Below are 27806 nucleotides of genomic sequence, written 5' to 3'. Positions count from 1 at the left end.
TTTTTTTTTTTTTTACATTTAATCAAACGAGAAACATGTGCATTTTATAAATGTGGGTGCAGGTACAAAATAGCACCTGAATCCTCCAGTCTTTTTAAGGCTTCAGCTTCATGATTGAGGTCATGGTAAGAATTCTGCAACAGAGAGAAAAAGGAGCATTAGTATGTTTGGTTTTTTTATGGTGTTTGTGGGCCCCTAACCTAAGACAATTTTACTACCACTATGTGATAGACAATAAAGTTTTTTGAATGTTGAATCTTGAATTTTTAAAGAATTGAAAGCATGTGTATTACCACAGACGGTATATGACTGCTACCCACCTTCATAGACCTCATGGTGTCGTATCCATAGTAATGGATGGGTTGCTTTTGGCTCCTTGAGTTAGGGTATCCAAAACCAGCAATGTGGACCACATCACAGTAGTTGAGAGCGACAAACACAGCAAGGATACCTGTGGTAGGATGAACTGGGTTCTGCAACAAACAAAACTTAATGACAGCCCACTGCAATCATTCTTGGTCTCCTGAAAAACTCCTTAAAGACTGTATGTGTATCATTTGAAAATTTCTGGCATTCTAGTGGCAGCATCAAAAAACACACCCTGGCAGACAACCAATACCCCAAAATAATGGACTGACAGTATCACACAGACTGCACCGAATTTCACTGGCAATTTGTCATATTTCTTCTAACAAAACTTTATGCCGTCAGAATCACATAAAAAAAATCCGCTCATAGGGTTTAAACACATTAAACTAACTTTAGAAAAGCTCAGCTGAATTAAGCATCTCTTGTATTAAAATGTTTGCCCCGCGCATGGTGTGGTGTTAAAGGGGTGTTAAAATGTACATGCACTCAACATGAATTTGCTAGACCTCTAAAAGAACTTATAAAATGAGCACTAATCTAATTAAAAAAAAAAAAAAAAAAGCCAAATTGTGCATCTGCGGTTTAGTGAAGGCTGGAGTTGAGTGTTTTACAGTCTCTTCGAACAACTGAACTGTAGCCTCTCATTTCACCACTAGATGGTAATAGAGCCCAGCAGACACTACTGCCCAAGACCTTTACGTGCAGGTCATCAAAACGAGCCTCTCCCTGTGCCTCTCATGTCTAATTTCAGCATTACTTTGTGTTGTGTCTACAGTTCTTGATGACATATACTTCTTTTTCCCAAACAGTTTGAATGCACTTATCATAAGCATCTTCCAAACAAATGCTATGTACCAAAAAACCTTTTTTTATGTGAACTTCTGGGAAAAACAGAAGAACCACAACATCCTGTGCAGATACTACCTGCGTCAGAAGAGTTACTGCACATAAGCAAGTCTCATCCTGCTCACTGGGTGTTTTGCAGCAGCTTACTCACTACTTGAGTACAGCCTCTGATGAAGAAAAGCACCCTTTGGTGCCAGTAACAAGCAAGATCCTCAGGCCAATTTGTCATTTGATGTTTTTGGTCAAAATACTTGAGTAATTGGTTCACCATCAGCTTAAATATATAGTGTTCATGTTCTATTTTTGAAAAATTTAAAAGCGTTCTTGATACAGAAGCAAAATGCTCACTGACACTCCTCTGTCCGAAGTGCATATCAAAGATATGAGATAAGATTTTGAATGCCAGTAAAAAAAACAAAAAACACCTTACTGCCGTATTTGATGCCATCAACTACCCTCTCCTTAGTGAAAGGTTAAAAACATGAGTCTTAAAGGTATAGACAGTTTTATTCTTGGGATATTCTATTCAGTGACATTACTTTTTTTGTGTTTGGGTGCTGCTATTTGGCTGCTATTAGGTTCTATCCATAGCAAATATAGTGTAAGGTATGTTTAATCTAACAAATCATTCCCTCGGTCTAGGGGGTTTTAAGGTGCCAACCATGAGCTGCAGCATCCCTGGTTCAAATCCAGCCATGGAACTATGATGCATGACCCCCCTTGTTTCCTGTCATCTCTCAACTGTCAATGATCTAATTACAGCATAAAAAAACCCAGAAATACTGAATATCATCTGGATTACTTGAATTCGCTTTTAACAGGCCTTCCTACAATTTTTCAGACATAATTGTTTCTAAAAGCTGCCGTCAGAATATGTACCAAACCAAATAAATTGAGTGTAGAAGAAGAAATTAAATCTCTTTTTGGCTGCCTATAAGCAATAGAATTGGTTTTAAGGCACTTGTCACTCTGGGTTGTGATTTTTTTCCTCATTCATACACACAGATGCTCTCTATTCAATTCTCTATGTTCTAAAAAAGCAGCTACATGCACCAGTGATGACTTAGGGGTGTGTCAGGTAAATTAAATTTTGATAAAATAATTAGCATGCCTAAATCCAAAAGGGGAGATTATTATTTTTGGCATTATTAGTTGAATGTAACTCATGCGCAGCTTGATAGGTACAGTACTATGTTCCAAAGGGCTTGGTCAGGATAAGAGCTATTGCATAAGATGACAGAATGCCAAGGCTCAAGTTTGTTATAAACTCTACCTATGATGACATTACACCTTCTGCTAACTTAAAGCCTAAAAGGGGTTGTAATTTACATATCACAGAGCATCCTGGTGGACGTCCCTGTCTCTGTGTCAAATGGCTTATTTTCTTTTGAAGAGAAAATGCCCATATCCTGAATAGCCCTACCAAAGATAAATCTTTATCCTAAAAGTGCTAAAATACATCTTTTTGCATTCTTCTGGCTTGTCACTTGTGCCCTGTCTTTCTGGAGAGCAGAAAAAATAAAGGGACATTACCTGACTCCACTGACATCTTTTTGCCTTTTTTTTTTAGGAAAAACAAGAAACAAGACTAATGTGAGATTTAATGAGTTGGGACATGTTTGCTGTGTTGTCCCTGGCAGGCTCTTACTGTGCACAGAGTCCTGCCGGTGGTGTTTGCTACTTTCCATATGACTGTCAATGATTATCAATACTCACAGAGGCAAGAAGGAGAATCACTTCCACATGACCTGGAGATGGAAGAAATTTTATCTTTCCATCCCTTTCCAAAATACTGTACACTTTCCCAACAGCCTTTTCATATCTATGTCCTCTACAGCTTTCCATGTTATAATCAAGTTTCCTCTGCTACAGCTCTGTTTGCAAATAAATTTCTACTCTCCAGTTTATCACTGGTGAGAAGTAAGCCTTAGATAAAATTATGTATATAAATTCTTAATATTTTAATGGTATCTTATTGATTTTTTTAACATATATATATATGTGTGTATGTAAACATATATATATATATATATATATATATATATATATACACACACACACACACACACACACACACACACACACACACACACACACACAACTGAATGAAAATTAGGGCTGAACTCATGTCATGCCTGCGATCATCATGTTTTATTGTTGGTGCTGGAGGTGGAAATAAAACTTTCAGTTATTTATGTAAAGTTTTTTTTTGAAGCATATAAACAAATTATTTGAGTGATTTTACATTCTTAGGACATCATCATCATTATTATTATTATAATACATTGCTGCTCTGCAGCTACTTGTTAATTGATCACATTAATGGATAACGCATTGTGCTGTTACCGGTGTTAGTGTTCTCTCTCCTTCTTGGTCGACTGCATTTTGGATCGGGTCTAATTATCTTTGTGCTCAGGTTCCCCTAAGATTGGGTCTTTCATTTTTAAAAATTAATTTATGCACATCAGGTTTGGATAGGTTTCCCACAGCTCCATTTTCAAATCAGGTCCATAATTTCAGACCTGTGAGAACCATAAATATATACTTTGTATGTGTGTGAGTGGGCCTATGTGCACATTGTGGTTAGTGTGGTATTTGCATATAGAGTAGCTCTACAGCAACAGCTCTCACATGGATAGAAAATAGGCTCGCCCGTTCTCTGGCTTCCAGAGGAAGTTTGTGTTTATTTGTGTGTGTGTGTGTGTGTTGCGGGCATAACCTGTACTCATGGCTAAAATAACCTTAACAGAGGGGGCGGCTGTGGCTCAGGAGGTAGAGTGGGTCGTCCACCGGAAGGTCGGTGGTTCAATCCCCGGCTCCCCCAGTCCACATGTCGACGTGTCCTTGGGCAAGTTACTGAACCCCAAATGAATGTATCATCAGTGTGTTAGTGTGTGTGTAGAAAGCGCAGTATGTATAGAAAAGAGCGCTGTGTATGAATGGGTGAATGTGGCAGTAGTGTAAAGTGCTTTGAGTGGTCAATAAGACTAGAAAGGCACTATATAAGTGCAGTCCATTTACCATATACTGCAGTTATAAATAATTTGGTCTGACTACGATAGCCTTGATAAGTACCTGAAACACAGCCCTTTCCTGTACTCTCCTTCTTCCCTCTCTAAAACATTCAAACAGATCAATTTGATTTGCTATTGCATGACTGTCTTTTTTCTTTAAGTCAGAAACTGATGGGCCCCCTGCAATGGGACACAGCTGACATTCTGTGTGTATTAGCCTCATGTGGTCGCCAGCACACAGGCGAACTTCACAGCTCTGCAGCAGCCCGGCGCATAGTTTGGACGCAGGCCCATGGAGCCTTGGTGAGAGGGGGGGCAGGGGCTGGCTGCATGCTGTCACCACTGCAAGCCAGACCTACAAGAGCCCAACACATGCCTGTGTTTGAGGAGGCGAGTGTGAACGTAAGAGTATTATGTGTGTGTACATGTGAGCCTGCAATGTTGGTTGCAAACAAAGAGGGGAAGGAAAGGGAAAGTCTGTGCCGTAAATGTGTGCGTGTTGAGGGTGTCCTTATCTATCTGGCAGGACCCTTTGCTAAGGGAGGGTGTGGTATGTGCAGTGGAGATCTGCTACAGTCAGGGCTCCTGCTGCTATTTGGTGGATGAGGAATACCAGAGGATAGAAAAGAGGACAGAGACAGAATAAGACTGACAATGAGACAGAATGAGGATGGTGAGGGAAATCTACAGTAGGTTTCATTGTGTATTAAAAGAACTATTGTTCAAGAAAGAAATATATATATTTACAGCCCTGAATAAAGCTAATGCAGTTTCAGATGTCTTAATACTGTTAAAGCAAGAAAAAATTTAATTGCCTGTACACCCCAGTCCTCCCAACACTTCATCCCTGCATCTTTCTCCACCTCCTGCCCACCTTCATCTCCCCCTGACCATTTCCATACAGTCTGTGCAGATGGTGCGGAGCTCCTGTCGGGTAAGCCCACTGATCGCCTGTAGGATCACTGCCTTCCCACTGCTCACTCTTCTAACACACCAGCCAGTCGTGTTTGTACTACAGTCCAAAAGGGTAACACCCCCATCACTCTCATGAGAGAGGAAAAAGCAGAACCAAAACAAAACTTGGCCCGGGCCCACGTCAGAGACTATCCCCACCAAACACACAACAAGCCCCACTTGGCAGATGGGATGCAATGAGCCAATAAAAACTTCATTCTACATGAGTAATGGCCTAAGTCAAATCCCAGGTTGTTTCAAAATCCAAAAGCCTCAGCCAAAGAGGGAGGTTGTTGAAGTCCAATTTGTGAAACAAAAACACATCAATGTTACACTGCAGGACATGTCACGTGTCATGTTTTCTTATTGAACAGTCACTGTTCTTCAATTAAGTTTTGTGTGTTAGTTTACAGTTATGTTTCCATTTATGGTTTTTTGTGTTTTAATGAGGTCTTTGCTTTACTTAATCCTTTACTTTCATTTTCATTTCATTGAGCCAAAAGTCACAAAACATGCTTGATGAAGATCAACTAAACCTTGAAATCGTGTAAAAAAGTGAGCTTTGCGGAGAAGGAACACTAGGAACTTTCCTTATTCCAAAAACAGAGTGTCTGGTTGAAATTTATACAATATTTTGGCTTTCCTTCAAAAGCCAATTATTTCCCAGGGATTCACTATGCAGCTTAGAAGACACAAAGAGCTTATCTTGTAATGAGACGCAAGAATGCCAAGCAGAAGCTAATCTTCATCATGTTCTGCAGTAATTGGATCCACAAAATCGCTATTGACCCAGCTACATTTCAAGAGAAATACCTCTTCCAGTAAACTGTTTATCAGAGGGCTCAAGACATATGGTATCACGAGGAGCTGTGGCTAATCAGTGGATGCTCCATCCAGCCTTGTTAACATTCATGTGGGAAGCAGTAAAGGGCAAAGGGAGAAAAAAGGGAGATGTGTGAGAAAGGGAACAAACGAGAGAACGTTCTAGTGGGAAAATTGCTGTTGTTGATGCCAGAAATAGTTAATGAGCTGCAACAGAGAAGAAGCATCACCACCACATTTATAGATCATCCATTTGAGACTGATTGAGATAAAGATTTGATTGGCTTGATCAAGGAGAGGAAAATAAATTGGTTTGGACCGGAACCAGAACTTCTGCAATTAGCCTGTAGCCCTCATGATTCCTAAAACAGTGACATGGAAGCAATCTCTCACCTCTTTACTATTGGGGTGCAATGGGATCCGGAGCAGTCTGTCTGCAGTCTGGTGCAGAAAGTGGGGGTCCAGCACTCTGATTTTACTGACATCACCCAACCAGATTTGGGGAGGAGGCTTCCAAAAGCCTTTCCTGACCTGGAATGCGCATAAACAATAGAGCAAGATAAGAGGCAGGATGTTTTTGCTATTTTTTGGTTGGCACACTGACTTAATTTACACAAACAGAGATGCAATTGAACCTATGACTCCCTCGTGTCTTGAGGCAACTAAATCGATGTGCAAATTAGCGGGTAATGACCCTGCAACTATTAGCAGCAGGAGTCCGGAGGTGCCTGGAGCAACAGAATGAAGAATGTCTGTGATGGAAACTACATTTAACTCTAAAGGGCTCTGGCATCACTGAAGTCGAAACTTTAAGTATTTTTTCCTGATATGGATGGCTGGCAAGTGCTGGAAAAGAAGCTAAAAGGAGTGTGTTTATGTGAGTGAAAGAAAGAAAGTGAGACAGAGTGATATGGTAAGCATGTGTGTGTGTTTGTGTGAGAGAGAGTGCATTCTCACACATATCCTGTACCCTCTTCTCATTATAGAGGATTTCTTTGAGCCACCGCAGATCTTGCTGTTTGAAAGGCACCAAGACCATGAGCGTGCCAGGTTCGTTGTGCTGTCCAGGGTTGTAGGAAGCTGATTCAGGGTAGAAGAACCTCATGGTGGTCTTGTTCCCCACGTCCTCCTCATAGCCTCTAACTGGGGCATCATTCAACCTGAGGCAGGGACATGACACTACATTCAGCGACAAGAAGAGGAGGGAGGATGGAGCCAATCCCAGCTGATATTGGGCGTGACAGATTGGACAGGTCGCCAGGCTATCAGATGGCTAACACTGAGAGACAAACACCCAGTCACGCTCACATTCACACCTATGGGTAATTTAGAGTCACCAGTTAACCTGACCTGCATGTCTTTGGACTATGGTTGGAGTACCACGCAGGCAGGGGGAGAACATGCAAACTCCAGACAGAAAGGCCCCTGGTCGAACCGGGGTTCGAGCCCAGAACCTTCTTGCTGTGAGTCGACTATACATTGTATAGTATATTGTGGTAAGCAGTGCGAGCCTCCTAAAGCTTTACAAATATACTTTTTATTAAAAAAATTTCAAATACGTATACCTGAGTCTGTTGGAGAGTATACACAGAAAGAAGGTTAAACCAGAACCTTTGTTCCAACGTAAAAACCAAGCCTTGGAACAGAGCCTTAATCAACAGTATGCCATGTTTTTCAGTGCTAAGTCTTACTATGGACAGTAATTTAACAAGACTAGGTCACACTGTAGTTTATGGGTGGACCGTGTGTGGTCAATGTGCAAAATTGAGGATATAGTTGAAAACTGTTGTGGAACTGCTCCAATGGAAAGTAGCTAACGCCCACTCGAAAAGTCACCAAATGTCGCTGAATGTTGCTAGATGACGCAATACGCTAATTAGCATATTTGTGATATCGTAATGTCATATTTGCATTCTGCCTAGCTTCAGCCCTTTATCCATTTGCTTCTTTCCTACTCTCTTTGCTCACATATACGTATGAAATAGTGACTGAGACGCAGCCCATTAAGACTACATGTTAACTAGCAGTCACTTCTAAACCATTCTAAGCTGCTGCTCTGCTATGCCAAAATCCTGATTTTATAACCACAACCTCATCTGGCAAGTCATCATACACATAAGATTAAGACAACGGATATAGTTACTTGTAAAATGACCGGTCAGGGAGAAAATTAGAAGCTCTTTCACAACTATGCAGCTGCCGTGCAGTAATTTGAATGAGATGCATAGAGAAATGTGCCTGCAGAGGGAAAGCCCCACCTTGCGCTTGTGGGGCAATACTGGCGACTCTCTTCTATAGAAAGTATTAAAGGTTTGTCCAAAAAGTCGCTAGATTTGTCACTAGGTCTTTTTGTGAAGAAAACTCGCTAAAGGGGTCTGAAAAATCGGTACATTTTGCGACAAAGGCGCTATGTTGGCAACACTGCCTGTAAACGCCCGAATGATGATGCAAATGAAACCGTTCGCACCAATTAATTTTGTAATTGCAACATCCAATGAAGATCACTCAGTCATGTAGCATTTGGATGACCAATGAAGTACCTTCATCACTCACTCACTCACTCACTCACTCACTCAATCACGGACAATCGTGTTTGTAAGGCTGACCTTGCTGTCGCAGTCAAGCCAAAAAAACAAACCTCTAATATCCTCTATATTATTTTTGTTTGTAGTTGCCTTTAGAGAATAGAATTTCCCATAAGCAAGCAGTTTGTCACCTGTTAAACATCACCAGTACCGAAAAGTTGTGGGTCAAGGGCAAGTTGAGGGGCAACAGCTAGTTCAGATTCATTGAAAGGTGTAGAAACTTTTAGACAGCACTGATTACAGATAAAAGGTGGAAAAATGACTTTTAAAGGAAGTATTTGTGAATACAACCAAAGTTACAAATACACAAGTAACCATGCGGCCGGGCTTGTTAATGTTCATGGAAGCCGTAGTTTTGGCATGCTAACAAATTAATCATCGTTTAACTTTGTTAAAATCAACTAGGTTTCACTTTTTATGGCAAGTGAGTGCAGATTTTCCTCAGAATATGGAGAGTAATCCCCAGGAACACATTTAATTTTTTCAGGAACATCAATGAAAGCAATGCTCGATGATGACGCTAGCAGAACAGAAGCTAGCACATGTTCTGTTCACTGTGACTTGATTCCTCCACCAGTGTGATTCTCATTCATAAAGCTAGTTAATGTTTGTTCTATTGCCTAATACACAGAATTATGTTACTGCCAAAAAGGTATTTACATGTGGATTATGGTGTCCAGTAAGCGTGCTGATGTCAGGTATGTCACCAGGATTTTTTATTTTTTTTACTCAGGTCCTTCTCTTTCCACATACTGTATGTCCTGTCACTTCCAACAGCTGACTGTCAAAGAAAAACATGCCGTAAAGTGATACTGTATAAAAAGAAAAAAATTAAGTTGCCCGCAAATATGAGTACTAACTCATACTTTGTGTGAATGTTCGGGGCTTAAAATTAGATTTATGCTTCATTCTGGAAACATCCTTGGTTATTGCTCTTAACAAATTATTGACACAACGACATCATAACTCATTCTTTGACCAAATAATTAAAACAGTAGTATAGATTGAGACCTTATTTGGTTAAATGATTAGTCCGCACTTTGGAAACCCAAGTCTCAACAGGCTTTAACAGAGCCTAGCAGTATTTCTATAACAGAACCAGTCTGATGATGTCAAACTCTCAGGCATGTATTGAATTCTGAATGTCAATAACCTTACTCTACATGGCCAGGCAACAATTAGCATCTGAGAGGAGAGGGAGAGACATTAGGGAGGAGGAGGACAGGGGGTTGATGAGGGGGAGAAAAATGCATTGTGGCCAGGCCAAATTCTGGCTCTTTGAAAGAGGCTTATAAAAACTCAGAATTCATGTGTTCATTCCAAGGCTGTAAAGTCAGATGCCTGACAGTGCCTTTGTCCTTGAGTAAACTAAATGCTTTCTTTTCTCCTTTAAGAACTTGATTTGACCCAGAAGTTTGCTACTTACTGACAGGAAGGATCTATGTCAGGGTCAGGTGGTCACACAGTCTGAAACTGTCCATCATTAGTCTACAGCCAAGGTCATCTAGAAAAAATCCATCTGTTCCTAATTTCTCAGTCCTAACTATCCTCAAACATGAAGTTAGTTATTTAGAGATTAGGGGTTTAAAAACTAATTTTTTTGAGTGTCACAGTTCGTAATAAATTAAAATATTGTACAGTCACCTCAAAAATCCTTCCCTTCCTATTCCATAGTAATAGTAAGAGCTATGACTAAATGTGAAGCACTAATAAAATACTGTCATGTAGTGTTATCCTTGCTTACCGAATGACAACATCGTATTTGTTGATTATGCTTCCCAAGGAGCTGTTTTTGATGGCAAAGCCATTGCCTATGACTACACAGGTTCTGCATTCAAGCCTGTGGAGAGACACACACACACACACACACACACACACACACACACACACACACACACACACACACACACACACACAAAGATTGGTAAACTTCTGTTCTTTATACAGGAATGCAGGACAAACTATTTTCACCGTTAAATCTCATAATATGTTATAGTAAATAAACTCTTCTTTTATCATTAACTGATTAGATAGGTTTTTCTGTTTCGTGTTTAAATTGTTTAATCATCATTTTAACAACTTAAAATCTGAGTTCAGTTGACTACTTGTCCAATGGATTGTTTAATTAACTCATCAAATTAAGTTATTCAGAAAAATTGCTAGCTTATTTGTATATACTTCAGCGTGCATTGCATTACGGTTAAAATTCCCCAGAAAATTCCTCTTTTTTCTCGTATGAAAAAAGTCATGCGATGGAGGGTGTTACATCTCTTTTTATAAAAGTAAATCAATGCAGACCAGATTGAATAGAAGTCTGTACTTCAGACACTTCCTGCAACCCTCTTATGTAAGGCACTTGAGTCCCCGGGGTCATATTGAAGAATGTTGTTCCTAGGCTTATTGTGACTACTGGCAGGACTGCAAAAGCTGTCATGAGGGATAAAGCTTGACACAATAAATAGTGCATATAAAAAATCTGTGCTCATTTGTAAACAAAGAATATCAAGTGGATACAGCATATAGATTTGAGTTACTTTAACTTACAGAGTTCTGATCATGTAAAAAAAAAAATGTAACATTAACTTGGAATAAGTTAACAGAAGTAAAAATTCTAAGTTCGGCAAACTTAAAGGCTAACCTAATACATGAACTTAAATTGCCCGACTCAAAATTGTACAAAAGTTTGTGGCTTTGAAATTTCAAGTTTTCTAAACTTTTGCCTTTATACAGTGAGGTCCCAACATGACTTTTTTAATGCTTTGTACAATTAGAAACAAAAATGCCACGCTCAATAGAGACATAACTAACAACTTATTCATTACTAGAGCAATAACACCCAATTTTGCTCTCTTGACAATTACGAGGAATAGTTATGTGGCTTAGTACAAGTGGCTTCACCCAAATATCCATTATGACAGTAAAGATGTCATGTAGGACTAAAAATGTAATCATCAAATCTGTACCACAACTGGAACAACACAGTTACTACTGTATTTCACAATGGACAAATTGTCCAATGTGTTCTCACACTTACTTTTCAATGTTGGCTGGCACCTGATAATTTGCAGATACAGCAAGAACTTTCAGAAGCAGCAACTCTGGGAGGGAAAGCGAGAAAAGGAGAAGTTGAAAAGGTGTGGTTGTTTGAAAACTTTGAATAGAGAAGTGCATTTGACATAAAAAATTGCTGTGTGGTTGTTTCAGCTGTATTGAGGGTTTAAAATTTCATCAGTCATAATTCTAATCTATGGTCCTGAATACAAATATATACATAATCAAAACCCAAGCTGCTTATCACAGCGCTTATGCCTTTTTGACAGTAGAGAATCACTGATTTTATTTTCAGGTATGGTCCTAAATTCAATCATAAAATATTAAAAGAATTATTTTTATCTTGGTTTAGTAGCAGTGGGTGTTAAAAATCTATAGTGAAGTAAAAGCTGGTGTTAACATTGATATGTCTACATGACACCTTTTCAGGAGTGGAAATGCGTGAATAAACTTTGCAGTATGAAAAAATGGAGAACGCACACCGTCATAAAACAATCAGTAATACCAAGATGTGAGACATGCTGAATAAACTGAGCAGAAAGAGAAGAGGATAATGTTAAGTCAACATACCGCTGCCCTTAATGCCATAAGGTAATGCCAGCTTTGACAGATGCTCCCGCCAGAAGAAATCTTCCAGTTTCAGGAAGAGCTGTGTCCGTCTGCTAATGCTGCATGAGAAATGACAGGGGCAGGAATTACTACATGATAATGCAGTGCAAAGGGTTTCATTGTATAAATATATTATATTACAGGAGGGTTTGTGGCTGATAGAGGAGGGGAGGATATGAATGAGGTGTAAGGCAGCGAGGATGAAGAACATTACTTATTTTATTTTTTGGACATAATAACTATAAAACCATACAATGGACAATACCAACTGTGCTGCCAAACAGTACTGTGTTCATACTGTCACATGGAAAACTGCTTGATATGCTTAACGGATGCCTTGACTTTCTCAAATGTTCTGGTACCTATTAAGCAGGTAACGCAGACTCATTATAAGCAAACCAGCTATTTACATGATGTCATTCAACAGAAATTTCCCCATTAAAATCCTCTGTTGGCATTTCTCTGCCTAGGAGATTGAAAAGAAAACAATAGCATTCATAGAGCCTGTGGAGTGAGACAAATGTGGCAGGTTGTAATACGTGAAACAACTGCTTTTCTGTGTCCGCTGGCTTCAGACTCCAGCTTTTTGTGACCTACTGTGTCTGACAGTGAGTCTCTCAGACATTTATTACCGTCCTGTGCCAGCTAACTCTCCACGGGAGATCAGGATAAGTCTCCTGGGAGGGGTTTAATTAGAGAAAGGTCACTGTGATTGCCTAGAAGGCCTCCCTGTGAATGTAATGACTGATGTGAAAATCCAAGAACAACCAACCAGCAGCCCAATGCAAATCATGCTCTTTTACAGAGGTAAACACAGGGATTATGGATCTTGACTGTTTTAAAGGTTAAAGGGCCGGCAGTGGAAGGTCTGCTGGGCTGAAGAAATAAACCATGACCCCAGAGGAGGTTGGGGAAAACCACCAATGGACATATCGCTATTTGGAAACAAAAAGACCAGTAAATATACAGCTGAATAAACTGATAATAGTGTAAGAGATAATAATTGAGAGGAGGTTCAGGGCTGTGGAACAATGATTACTTAACCTGGCAGAATCCCAGGAGGACAAACAAGCCATTTGCTGCCTCTAAAAAGTATAACGTTATCAAGAGCCAACATTGGTTTTTATATTAACTTTTCTTTTCAGCCATTTCATCAAGACATTCCACTTGAGTTGATGAAACTTAATGTAATGATTTAGATGGGAAAGTATTTTTTTATAATAAAGTCCTGTTCTTTCTCACTAAAATTAGCTTTTCCTTCATGACTGGGAGAGCCCTTATGTTCAAATAAAAACATTGGCATACCTTCATCCCTTAATAAACCATCCACTCTGTCCAGTTTGAGTAAAAAAAAAAAAAAAAAACACAGACATGCCATAACTCACTTAAAGTTAAGGCTCTCCCACTTCTTCTGGGTTAGCCAGCCACCACACAGTGTCTTGCTACTGTTCAGAGGCTTGCTGGTGCCTCCATAGCTGAAAGACAGACAATCACCACAACTTGCATGAAAACTACTGCTAAAGCCATAAAAACACAGTGTGCCAGGAACTGGGTCCAGAACACTCAAAAAGTGCAAGAATGGGCATGTGTGAGGGCCTAAAATGACCATCAGCTCAGACCACTGGATGATCAAAATGTGGTATGTCTTCTTAACTTTTAGTGATTCAGCACTGCACAGACCTCATGAGCTTACTTTTTACCAGAAATGGGCATTTCTGTAATTATGTGACCTTAATCCCAGGGCAATGGAGACAGAAAGAAGAAAGAAAGAAATGGCTGTGATAGTGTGTGTGTAATTACCTCTGAAGTATGGCATTGGAACAGTAGTATGTGACAAAGGAGACAAAGAAGAGGAGAAGTGGGAGAAGCCTAAGGCACCATGCTGTAGTCAACAAAGACAAAAAATAGAGGCAAACAAACAAGAATTAAATAGTCATGATCATCAAATTTCACATACAACACATTCTGGCCTCAAAGTTTCAACACCTTAAAATGAGATTCCAAGGTTTCATGGATGTTATATAAAATAATCTGCTCCTTTTTTCAATGATAAATAAAAAAACTTTTGAAAAAAGGTGCAGCTCAAAAAATAGCATCCCATTTAACACAAGTGTAGTATCAGCCCCTAAATGGGTACTGAAAAATGAAACTGAAATGCAAAGCAAGTGGCGGTTGCTTTCCAGCAAGCAACATATGCTATTTTGAGATGACTGCACAGATCCGCAGGAAGCAGTCAACCCTCTACGGATTCAATTTAATAGCAGAGAGTGCAAGTTAAGGACAACTGTCTGAATTTAAATATATAACATATTCAATAAAACCTAAAAGTGTTCCTCTTCAAATGCTAGTCAAATTTAAAAAAAAAAAAAAAAAACATGACACTGAGTAGGTGAGTGAGTGAGTTTTGAAAAATCCCTGTTGAGTTGCCCAAAGCCAGGAAATGTAACCATATCGTCATTAAATTATCCTCCAGACACTCATCTTCTGTTTTTTTCCATTTGCGTATACTCATACAGTGAGAGTTCCCGTCCTGGGACAAAGGACCACCGTGTATAAAGTTGAACATTGGAGGCATGCTTTTGAATTTTAACAGACCTGTATGGGAAGCACGGGCACCTCAATGAATTCACATATTTATAATTCACCGTATGTGTGATGAAATATTGTAAGCTTCTTTTCAACCTGTCTGTCTACGCCGGGACAGAGGGCATAATAATAATAATGACTACTTAAAAGCACAGTCTAGCATGTTTGGAAAGAAACTATTTGCTTTCTTTTTTGAGAGTTAATTAAGAAGATTGATTCCACACTCGTGTCTGTCCACTTAGTGTGACTCTACAGCTAGAAGCAAATAGCTTAGCTTAGCACAAACACTGGAAACAGAGGGAAGCAGCTAGCCTGGCGCAGTCCAAAGATATCAAAATGAACACGTTATATATGTAGTTTGTTTAATCCATGCAAGTGTAAAAACGCAAAGTTGCTGCAGGTTATGTGCGAGTGTTTCCACGCTAGGAGCGGTGAATCTCTGGAATCTCTGCTAAGTTGCCTGGCAACCTCACAGTGACAAGACAGTGACAAGACTGAAAAATGCCTACATTCAGCTAATCTGTTGAATGCCCACAACAACTCAGAACAAATCCCTTACAACATTTGAAAAAAACAAAAAAATCATGCACAGATGTCAGCAAAAGAGCTTACTTTTAGTTGCCTTCTGGGACATCTTCACGTGCTCCTTGGTCCTCTCATGTCTACACAGTGCATGAGGTTATCCTGGTGATGGGTACAGAAAGGAGGTAGACCAAATTATTAGCACCTCCTTTAAAATGAATAGCATCCACCCCCTTCTGAGAAGATTATTTGAAAGGGGACCTACTCTGATTGAAATACACAGCGGTTAATTTAGTCGTTGTAGACGACCCCACAATGCACATCTCATCTAGAATTGTCCTGATTGATGATCTGCAGGCCAGAGCCATCCATACAAGTAAATGGTTGTCCTGAACATGCCTGACACTACTTCAGCAGCAACACATCACTGCAAATGCCAATACCAAACTGAAGGGGTGTACAGCTGAATATCTATTTTAAGATGTGTGTCCATGCACATATCCCTACTATATTGTAACAACAGCAATGTAATTCTGCTGTAAATCTGCTACTATGTCATGAATGCCCAAACTTGGAGACAGTCAAGTGGAAACCACAGGATCGATTAACACCACCACAGGGACGTTCTGTGGATTTTACTCCACGGCTTTTGAACGCTCCATCCCCGCCCTGTGACTCAAAATAGTAATTTCACAACATAAAATATGATATAAATTGGCTTTGAGAGCGGGCCGTGTTTGTTCCCTCAGTTATTGTTTAGGAAATGACGAAAGCACTAAATGTGGAAAGGTTAAACTAGAAAATTCATCTTTTTTTCTTCTATGATACAAGCATGATGATTTTTCTCCCTCTTCCCTGTGTTGTTATGCTGGCCTTGGCAACATAGAGCGGTAGCACAGTATCCACCTGTCCTGTTCCTATACTTACTGTAGTGTTGAATTGTACGGCAAAAGTTATATAGACTGCACTTATATAGAGCTTTTCTAGTCTTATTGACCACTCAAAGCGCTTTACACTACTGCCACTTTCACACACACATTGTGAAAGTGCCAGTAGTGGCAGTACACATATTCATACAGCAATTTTTTTCTATAAACACACACGCACACACACACACATTTACACACAAATTATACATCAGAGGCAATTTGGGGTTCAGTATATTTCCCAAGGACACTTCGACATGCGGACCGGAGTTGCCGGGGATCGAATCACCGACCTTCTGGATGGTGGACGACCATTCTACCTCCTGAGCCACAGCCGCCCCAAAATGTAATGAGCACAGTTCATTGTGTTTATTACTTGATCAACCCATTCATCAACTGAGAGAGAGTTAATCCTATGATCAATGGTTTAATCAATTAATTATCAAGCAAGATTATTGAGGGGATCTATGCTCTTACTTTTGGTGTTTGTGGCATCTTACTGCGATTTATTTTACATTTTTATAGAGCATAAATTTAGAGATGAAGGATGTGGCTCTGCTGAAACCTATTCACATTTCAAAGCCTACTACTCTGGCATATGTGCAGGTACAGAATTAATTCAAACTCTAAATCACTCAGAAAGCTTTGAATTTTCAACGTTGCAACCGGCTTTGTGGCAAGTGTTACAGTTTTGGAGCAATTTGGAGCGAGTGACTGATGTTACAGCCCTTTTGAGACTTCCTCAGTGAGTCATGTAATCACCTAGAGTGTGTAGATGAGGTGAAAACTGCTTAACTTTACAGGCACCTACGCTTCCTCTCTCTAAAAATGTAAACATCTTAACCACAGGGGTTACAGTTTTTGAGATCTGAGGCTTAACTGATAGAGCACTGTCAAGCTCTCATTCACTTCTATAGAAACTGCAGGCTGATTTCTTTCTCGCCTACGCCTTACAGATTCTCCTTTGATTTTAACATTGTGTAAGCATTCAATATATTTTCATGTTCAGCTACTCTTGCTGTAATTACCTCCGCCAAGGAGATTATGTTTTCACCCGTGTCTGCTTGTCGGTTTGTTTGTTTATTTGTCAGTAGGATTATGCAAAAAGTACTGAACCAATCTGCATCAAAATTGGTGGAAGGATGGGGTGTTGGCCAGGAAAGAACCCATTACATTTTGGTGCAGATCCATTTAAAGGGGCAGATCCTCCTGATCCTCCTTTCCTTAACGATGCGAGATAGGGCATTTTTCAGCTTGTGCTGAGGTATGCGGTCTTCTGAGTTGATAAAGTAAAAATTTTGGCCCAAAAGAATTACTTTTGGGCTGATTATTTTCTCCTCAAGAAAATGTAAACTTGCTATGCATAAGTGAAATACCTGCAAGGCTCAGTGGTTAGCAATGTTCCCTTGGTGAGGTTCATTCACTGCCTTTGTCACTGAGGACTGAACCTTTCCATACATGCACAAGGTCTTCAACGCTTTTTCTCAAATCTGCAGATTACTTTTTTATTCTTACACATTCTAATCAAGCAATATTCGCTCATGCTTACTGCTGCTGACACAGCTAGAACCTTTAGTTTATGGGCGGTTTCAATTCTTCTTAAAAATGTGAAGTTTGGATGGTGTTTACTGCAGGTTGTGTTTTCTCTGTGAGGGGCACTGCAGTCTGCAGAGTGTGCAAAGTTCAATCCCAGCAAGGGCAAATGTTTGTTCCTTAAATTTCTGTTCAGATAACAGAAGTTGACGACTGGGCACAACTTTCAGAATCACAGGACTTTAGTTTACTTGCAATTACACTTCTCTTTTAGAAAATATGAACTTGAGAGAGCATATACTCAGAGTTGCAGGTTGAGAGCTTAATCCTCTGTTTAGGCAAGCACGTATTCCTGGCACCTCTGGTCAGATAATAGAATTTGGTTGACTGGACACTGCTTTCACATGACTTTAGGTTTGCTCTCTTCAACTTGAAGACTCCCCTTTAATTTTACCAAACAGTATAATCTCATACTCCATAACTCCTGCTGACACGGCTAAAAGCTTTATTTTATGAACATTAACACTTCTTCTTATAATTTTGAGCCTGACATGTTTTTGTTTTTTTTTATTCTGTGGGTTGTGTTAGCTCAGAAGTTACCACTGTAATCTCAAAATCAAGAGGTTCTGACTTCAATCCGAGAGATATTTCTGTTTCTGCACTTGGCAGCAGCAGAGGCAGCAGGTCACACTCACTCGCAGTTTCTTCAGAAAATACATTCTCTGCACTTGGTTGAATATCATCGTGAAATGATTATCTTTTGGTTTTGGACTGTTGGTCAGACAAAACAAACAATCAAACTGTATCACTTTGGACTTTGGAAAGTTTAATAGGCATTTAAACGGTTTTCTGACATTTTACAGACTAAACAATCCATCACTCCATTGAAAAAAAAAAACACAAATTGAACAATCATGAAAAATGTCATGATTAACGCATGCTTAAATATTGCAAACTGATGCCTCAGTTTTCAAGAAAATAACTGAGAGTAGCTGAGATTCCCAGAGAGCTGCAAAGTCACCAATTGTCAGAAAAAAACACATTTCTATAGAAAATCTCACCTTTTCCTTCTTTCATTTCAAAAGGTTGTGTACTCAGTGGTTCTGATGTAATGGGTCTGGGCTTCTCCCTGTAGTAAAAACAAAAAATAATCATACACAGGAACACAACTGGAGAATATCTGCACAACAGACTTGTTATTCCTTGTTTTCTACTTGTCTCTGCAGTTAATAAGTGAATTAAAATGGAAATGCAAGTCTGACCGTAAAGTAATTCCTAAACAGGAAAAAAGGACTGCAAAGATTATTGTATAAAGGAAATACAGTTTGTAATGATTGTTCTGGGATGGATGCAGTAGGACTACAGATGCATTAATACATAAAAAATTGGATATAGTCTCGGATATGGGCCAATCTTTTCCAGTCTTCGTTTTATACCATATACTGTAGCTAATACTAAAATGATTTTTATGGATTAATTGACTAGCATAAGATTAAACAATTTTTCCATTCATATATTAAGCAAATATGCCATACACTAGCTGGTCCTCAGCTTCTCAAATGTTACTTTTCACCAATTTTTTACAATAATAACCACTGGTTCCAACCCCCGCATATACTATACTATATATATAGTATATTCCCATCATCAACCTTTCACCTTTGGGGCATGATTGACAGAGCTTTAACAGCTGGACATACTATAGATCACAGAAGACGCAGAAAGCACAGGACCCCCTCACAGACACCACAGGCAACACAAGAGCAGATCAGCACAATGGCTGACTGTGTGTGATACAGTGTGTGGGGGAGAGAGGGATGGAGGTTTGGCAGGGAGAGCAAAGGGAGGGTCAAGCACTGCACTGTGCAATACCGTGAAGCACACTGGCCAGCTAGCCGACACTGGCAAAAGTCCTCAAGATGTGCAGGACCAACAGAGCAACAGCAGAGGAAGATTTAATCCTGTCTGAAGTGCCCTTCACCACAGATGTTCTTAAAGCACTGCTGCAAGTCTAAGCATGGACCATGAAAGAAATGCAGACAGACCACTTAAAGAGCTTAGTCACACACTGTAGTGATTAAAGATGAGTCAGGCAGCTACCACGGAGCAGCGCAGTGGAAGTAATGCCAGCAAAAGTACTTCATGGGAAAATGTTTTCAGTGATTTATTGATTAAAGCTCCTCTCTCCCAAATTCCTAAGAAAGGTGATGGCTGGCAAGGCTAATACTTTAGGTACTTAGCATTAACAAAAACTTACACTCATGTTGTCATTAATTAAGCTAATTATTACAGATACATATTTATGTCAACATACTTGGGACGTATTAATATGAGCTCTGTTTTTAAGGTACTATTGTGTTATAGTCTTAGTAAGGATGTAAACAAACAATGATTATTTACATCAATATTACAGATCAAATTAATGTATGATGTTTGTATGAATTTGAGTTTTTGTGATCATATGTCATCACACACACATGCACAGACACCTCAATGACAACATGTCCATGTACCATCAAAAATCTCTGAACACGCATGTCAGAGACATACTGGTTCATTTTGAGACTTGTTGCTTTGATTTTGAAAGGGTAAAGTAAAAGTCCTTGCAACAAGGTTAGCTTTGACATAAATGATGACTCAAAATGAACTTCTCTAACTCCGTCACCAACCAACTGATCTCTCTCAACCACGGAAACACTCTCTAAAGAAACTAACATGTACGTCATGCTCACAATAGAAAATCACTTCTAAAACACATAATCCCAGCATTTAATCCAGTCAGTAGAGCTAAATCTGGTGCCCATTTGTAACATTTTGACAGCATTTATGAAGAAAATCTTTCAAGAATTTGCAGGGTCAACCCTTTTTGGTCCCTAAAAGCATCTGCATGTGAAAAATCACCTTCAGGGAGCCATAAGCATTTTGTAATGGACGAAATTGCTTTACTTTTTTTTCTCTATTTTACTCACAACATACATGCACTAACAGTGATTCCCTACCAGTAGTACTTGTACCCTAGTGGGTACTTTTGCAGTTGCCAGTGGGTAAAGGGAAAAAACCCAACTAACTGATTCATAAAAACATTTCCACATATTGAGTCAGCTGTCACACCTGGACATTATGTATTGTGATTGAGAATGTGAACTGCTTTGCAAGCAAGCAGGGGAAAAGATAAAAGTAGGCTACTGGATAAATGCTTGAAGTAGACAGCTAAAAGACGCTCAATAACAGTTGAAATAATTAGGTAAATGGTTGAAGTATTAAGTTAAAAATAAAGAGTCAACAGCTCAAATAATTAGGAAAATGTAATGGATAAATTGTTGAAATATTAGCAAAATTTAATGGATAATTTAAAAGTAGTTAGCTAAAAGTAATTAATAAACAGTTCAGATAATTAAATTGGCAATCTGGTGGTAACAGCAAACTCGGTTTAATAGTACAGGTCACAGAATCCTGTGATTCTGGGCAGCAAAACACACATGCTGCATACAGAATGACTCTGCGAGCAGCAGGGCACAGTGGAAAGAGCTGTTTTTTAGAGAAGTTGGAGGTGTGCAGCCTGTCGCCTGCAGCTCTTCATCTAACAGCTCACTGTGGCTACTCCTTCTTGCTCCATTACTACCTGCATTATTTCAAACTGATCTACTGTCCAAAATAGCAGAAAGATACTGGTGCCTTGTTTTATAGATGCATTTATTTAAGTGCTAAGCTCACTGATAAACACATTGCATGTCCTTTGTCTGATTATTCCTACTTCATAATCAGACAAATAAGGCTGGTTTAGTTGCATCACCTCTGCTGAAACTGAATTATGATGCCTCATAATTGATGCTGCTTCTTGTTGTTCTCAACCCATCATGTTTCCACTGTGCAATTAAGGTATGTCTTTCCTTTTTTCCTCCATTCTTGTTTGGAAATGTGATCAGAAGTCCATTGTCGTTTTGAATTTCAGAAAATTTTATAATTTATTTTTCTCAAACTATGATATATTGCTATACAGACACAAAAAGTCGACCAAATGTTGATATGTTGTTGTACCATATTATAATATTTGGAGTTATAGAATCAGGACTATCCTGTTGCTCAAGATGGCTTAAGATGTTTCCCTTGGAAAATAGGGAAAGACTCAGAGTTAATGTTTCACAACGGGAATTCCACCAAAGCTCTACAAAAACATTTTTGCTTGTTTGCAAGACTAGATGTCAAAACACACTAATTAAATTAAATCTTCCATAGTCAAGCTTTCTCAGCCAGCAGCATATGATTTTTTGTTGTGGTCAAGTCTTCTTAATGATACCAACAAGGCACTCTTCTTGATATTAAAATTAAATGTAATGTGGGTCTTGTTATATGTTTTTGTATATTTGCAAATATGGTGGAAATAACAGGAGAAATTACATTAAATAAATAATATTTAATATAAAAATTTACATGGTATCAATTTTGGTATTACAATCAGCGTGTCATCTGTACCCTTTGCTATGTAGTTGTATAGCTGTAAATCTAACAGTGTATGCATAGTCTTTGGTGACTCAGTGCGTTCATCCTATTCACTGCTTTAGAAATCAATCTGCTCATATTTAGTTTAATGGAAGAGAAAGTTCGCTCAATTATATATGATAGGAAGAATATAACTTTCCGTGTTCACATGGGTACTAAATTAGAGACTTGCATAAAGAAGAGGTTAGGTAATACTCCTAATTGAAGGGCCTTGTTAGTGGCCCTTGTCATTTCAGCTTTACAGATTCTGTTCTCTCACGGGGCTAAATCTGACTAAGATCAACAACTATGATATCTCTTTAATTTAATTAATCGATGAAAACCCTTCTCAAGGACTCATGGAGGCCTGTGGGCTTTCACTGCAGACACCAGTGCACCAGAGTATGAGTCGGTGTGCCTGAATGTGTTGAGGCGGATGTGTGATCGTCATATTTTTTCAAGCCAGGAGTGAGTCATTACTGCAGAGGGCATATCATGCTGTTTTAGCTGATTTGCTGCAAGTTGCCATGTGCTAAATATCTATGCCCCACTAAGTGCAACATCTGTGGATAAAAAGGAAATCCCCTCTAATGTAGCTGCTGCTACGGTGACTGAATACAACAGCCTGAAATCTAAAGATCTAAAAGAAATGATTTCAATTCAAGTTTGAATTTGAATTTCTGTATCCTATGCTGTGGTGGCAGATGTCAACGTGACTAATTTCCCAATTGTCCTGCATACACACACACCTCCCAAAGACAAATACAACCCCACCACCCCCAATCTCAAGCAACTTTGACCGAATGTATTTTTGTGTTTACACTGTCCTGATTCAGCTGTGAAGATCAGTGTCATGGAGCCAGATAGGAACAAGATCCAGTTTCTCCAATCTTGTAGAGCAGTCTGAGGCGTTCTTCAGATAAAAGGCTCTTAAATGATCTCTCTTTGTTTTTGGAAACTAGGGAGATTGTTACATAACTACGGTAATACAAGGTTGAGAGATATAAATGGAAAATGAAATCCCTTATTCATCTTATCCTTTTCTAGCTGTTCTCATACATTCTTGTATGCGCTGGTAATCTAAATGCACACAGGTTATGATTTGCCTTAATATCTACAGAAACAAGTATACAAGTGTGACTGAATTTGCCTAAAATGAATGTTCAAAGGGCATGTTCAACACAGCTATCAGGTTTTTTAGCCAGATCGCAACTGATTGATTGATTCAAGGACGAGTGCTTCACAGCAGAATCAATACTACAAAGGACAAAATAGCTTAAAGCTGCCATGTGAAAAAAAATATTACAAAGCCTCATTAAATCCGACATTTGTGGCTACAAATAAAGACAATAATAACAAAAAAAGTAAAACCTCTACTGTAAATTAACAAAATACAGGTGTACATTTAAGTTAAATGTTAAACTACATCATGTATGTGTGTCGAGCAGTGTTTTTGCAAATGTAAAATCACATCTGGGTTAACAGTAATAAGCAGGAAAAAAAATAAGTAAATAAAAAAAATTAAAAAAAACTATATACTTTTCTTGGTGACAAAATGTTACCAATGTTAACAATGCAACAGTGCCAAGGCAGCTCTCCAAGCTCTGAACTATCCGCACTGGCCAAAAGTATTTCCCAGTGTATTACTGCATCACTAGGTGAATTCAGATGTACCGCCACTTAAGGTATATTGGGACAGCATAAGAAAACAGCATTGTACTTATGTCCTGAAAAGTGTAAGTCAAAGAAATTGGTCATGTACATGACCAAAGTCACATGACATTATTCCTGTGACATCATGTAAGTGGTTGTGGTCAGCATCAAACAACAAGTTGACCCCAAAAACACAAGAGGTAAGAGAAATGACAGATGCTTCAGCTTGATTTTAATATAAGGGGTATAAAATTTGAATGAATAATATGCTGTAGATTCTAGAGAAATGTATGTACTGTTGGTAGATGAACTGATGATTTAATTCTACAAAGTATTTTAATTAAATATTTTTGAAAACATGTTGGACTCTTGAATCACTATAACACCTTAATCAATAGCCAAACCTAATGGGTCTAAGGCTATCTGTTGACATAATAATCCATGTAAGCTATCATAAGACATCATAAGAGGCTAATACATAATATCAAGTAACCTTAGACATATAGTTAAGGTTAAGAAAAACAAGAAATCAGTTTAAAATATTATTTGAAAGACGTCATTAGGTTTGAGAGCAAGGGCCAACACTAACGAAACTATGTCCTAAATTACCAAACATGTCACTGAAAAATAGTTTTGTGTCAACTACAACAAAATGGTGAGCCATGCTTTGTAGAAACCTCATACACACTCATTTTTTCACATAAACAAAGTAGACAGCTTGAAGAATTCAGAAAAGTATCGTATGTTTGTTTTTTTTGTTTTTTTTAATTGATGACAAGAACGCAATTACAATATAGAATTACAAAAACTGTCCCAACATAGCTGATTTAACCCTCTTAGAGTTGCTGAGAAATTCACTTATTCATTCTTTCAATCTTTATTTAATTCTTGAAGGGATACATTGAAGGCAACCCTCATTTTCAGTGATGCTGAGATTACATTACGCAGCAAACAAAACAGAATAAAACAATAAAACACATAATACATATAATAAAACATAATAAAATAAGTAGGCTTAATACAAAGACAATAAGATACAGACATATATAAAGTCTTGTCTGTCAACTTATAACTAAAACAGTTACAAGCAGGCATAAGAAGACATGAAGATACAGACAAGAAGTAATAAAATTAGCTAAAATAGTTTCTAGTTGAGGCAGGGAGGTTTGTGATCATAGTGTTAAATTGCACATTAGATATTAGGGAATTGGTTTTTACAGTGTAAGGTTGTTCCAAGAATCTGGGTTATTGAACAAAAGTCTCACTTTCCTAATTCAGACTTTACTTGGTGGACTTTGAGCATAAGCCAGTTATTTGAGTGATTTTGATAAAGTTCCAAAGTTCCAATCCAGCAACACTGCAATATAAGCCGGTAGCTTTCCAACAATGGCCTTATAAATGTACAGAAACCAATGTTTGTGTCGCCTCTCAGCCAGAGAAGACCAACCGACTTTATCAGAGAGGATACAATGGTGATTACCATACCTATGTCCAGTAATAAATCTGAGGGCAGAATGTTAGATGGTGTCTAGAGGTTTAAGATTGGAGGTTGCAGAATTTCTACAAATGACATCTCAATAATCCAACACAGACAGGAAAACTGCTTTAACAATCCTTTTTCTGCTAGACATAGGGAAGCAGATTCCGTTTCTGTAAAAGTAAACAATTTTTTGGCATAGTTTGTCGACCAGGTCATCTATATGTTATTTAAATGTAGATTTGTCACTGAGCAAGATGACAAGATATTTATTCACTGATTCTCTCAATATAAGATGATTGATAAGAACTTCCTGAAGAACATTAAAGGGGAGTTGCAGGTTTTCAATGGCTAGTTATACAGAGTCAGCAATTCAATACACAACAGTGTCATCTGCATAAAGATAGACTCAACAGCCATTCAATGAAGAAACAATATTGTTGATATTGATAGTGAAGAGAGCCCAAAGTTGACTCTTGCCGCAAACTATTTGTTACTGGTAAAAACTCAGACTGACTTTACACAGTGCAGCCTCCCAAACAGATCATTTCCAAACCAATCACAAGCCATTCCATCCAGACCAATACTATGTACTCTTTGAAAAGCAAAGGATGATCGACTGTAACAAACGCTTGTGATAGGACCCCAAAAAGGGCAGCACAGCGTTTCTTATTGTCTACAGCAGATATGATATTATATGTAACCAATGTAATAGCTGAAATAGCGTTGTTATTAGTTCTAAATCCAGACTGACCTGACTTAATACACAGTGACTTGAAAGAAATGACTTGAGTTGGTAGCTTCCCAAAGATTCTAGGATTTGGGCTAAGCAGGGTATTTTTGATATAGGAGGGCAGTTATTTAAATCACCTATGTCACCTCCTTTATGTAATGGATTCGCATGGGCCGATTTCTAAACACTAGGAAATAAACCTGTTGAGATAGAGAGATTAAAAATGTGCGTTAATGGCTCCGTGATAAATGGAGCAGACAGTTTTAAGGAAAAAGGATCTAATTTATCCTCTACAGTTGAACTCCTGGTATCAATGGTTTGCAACGCCTAAAATACATCATTAGGAGAAAAGGGTTGTAAGGTAAGCTGGGTAACATGGTTCGTGGTACCTTCAAAATCACCAAGGACTACAGGGGGCCCAGTATAATTCTTTTCAAATAATAAATGCCCAGCATCGGTGATATGTTTGTTAAAAGCAAGGCAAACCTCGTTTTATTCATATCAAATAGTCACCATATTTAATATGTGAAGGTAGGGGATTAGTGGTGTTTTTGAGTTAACTGTTTTCCAAAAATTTGCAGGGTTTGAATACGAGTTGGTAAATTGGCCTAAGTAAATACATAGATTTGGCTTTGTCACAGATGATGTGCATTTATTTCTACGTTTTTCTAAATTTTGATCAGACTGCTGGATCTCCAGAATGTCTAGCAAGAGACCAGGCTTAAATAAAGCTGATAATTCAGGTGAAACAGGGCACCAAAAAGGCATTTAAAACCAAGTGGCCGTGGTTTACTGTCAGACTGTGACTTAAATTTCACTTCAAGTTACATTCAATGCCACTGATCACAGGGAACATAATAACTGTCTGTGGTTGAATAAAGTCAAGGATATATGTCATTATCCTTCACACACAAGTCTTTTCCATCCCCGTCTAGTCTATCTATCCTCCCAACGAAAAGGAAACGAAAAAATAAAAAGCCAAGTAATCACACTGACACAAATGTACAAATCTAGACTCGTACCAGCCGAATTAATTTTGACATCTGGTTATCCAAGGAGGCCAGTTACAACAGATCAGTGTTGTTTTATGCCTCCCTGCAAGCATGTACGAAACTCCTGACGCACATAGGCTGCTCTATATAAACTCCAAAGGGGTTTTAACAGTCTTACTTACCAGCAGTGCTGGCCGACAGATGAGGTTTAATCCGTGCAGCGAGGCTGTTGTATTGTACAATGATGTTGCAACCAAGTTCACACTGCTTTTGGTGACATTCACTGCGTGGGAAAACGGCAAATATGGTTCTGCCCGCAGCGCGCGCACACAGGAAAAAGGCAGTGATGTGATGAGCGCATCAAAGTCCGGCCGTCTGACCATGTAGCTCGGGGAAACAAAAACGGTGCACGCAAACCGCAGGGTAGTTTAGTGTTGGCGTGACTGACATCAAGTCCTCAAGCAGATATAGCGGTTTGCTGGTTGGCTCTCTGTCTGTTACAGCGCGTTCCCCTTTCCGCTCACTGCAGGGACGCATGCGCAAGTGGGTACGCGCACTGGCCGCTGGCTGGACTGAACTGATCCAAATGCGATCGCTGTAAAACATGTACAAGCCTAAACTACATGGTGCTGGTGGTAGTGTGGTGGAAGGAAGG

The 27806-nt window shown here is 38.9% G+C and overlaps 1 protein-coding gene across 1 annotated transcript; it reads right to left on the bottom strand.

Annotated features, from left to right (window-relative positions):
* Window positions 1-27718, bottom strand: st3gal4 (ST3 beta-galactoside alpha-2,3-sialyltransferase 4). The gene is made up of 12 exons (XM_040130397.1): window positions 27334-27718; window positions 18879-18946; window positions 15449-15520; window positions 14051-14132; window positions 13636-13725; window positions 12212-12309; window positions 11625-11688; window positions 10335-10430; window positions 6976-7165; window positions 6399-6536; window positions 321-473; window positions 1-134 (listed from the first exon to the last, which is right to left on the bottom strand). The coding sequence occupies exons 3-12, from the start codon at window positions 15468-15470 to the stop codon at window positions 45-47; spliced, it is 1023 nt and encodes a 340-aa protein (XP_039986331.1). The 5' UTR covers window positions 15471-15520; window positions 18879-18946; window positions 27334-27718; the 3' UTR covers window positions 1-44.
* Window positions 27719-27806: the final 88 nt, after the last annotated feature.

The sequence above is a fragment of the Xiphias gladius genome, chromosome 7 (assembly GCF_016859285.1).
Source record: "Xiphias gladius isolate SHS-SW01 ecotype Sanya breed wild chromosome 7, ASM1685928v1, whole genome shotgun sequence".
Taxonomy (NCBI): Eukaryota; Metazoa; Chordata; class Actinopteri; order Istiophoriformes; family Xiphiidae; genus Xiphias; species Xiphias gladius.
Note: the sequence above shows the minus strand (reverse complement) of the source record. Positions and strands in the feature narration are given on the sequence as shown.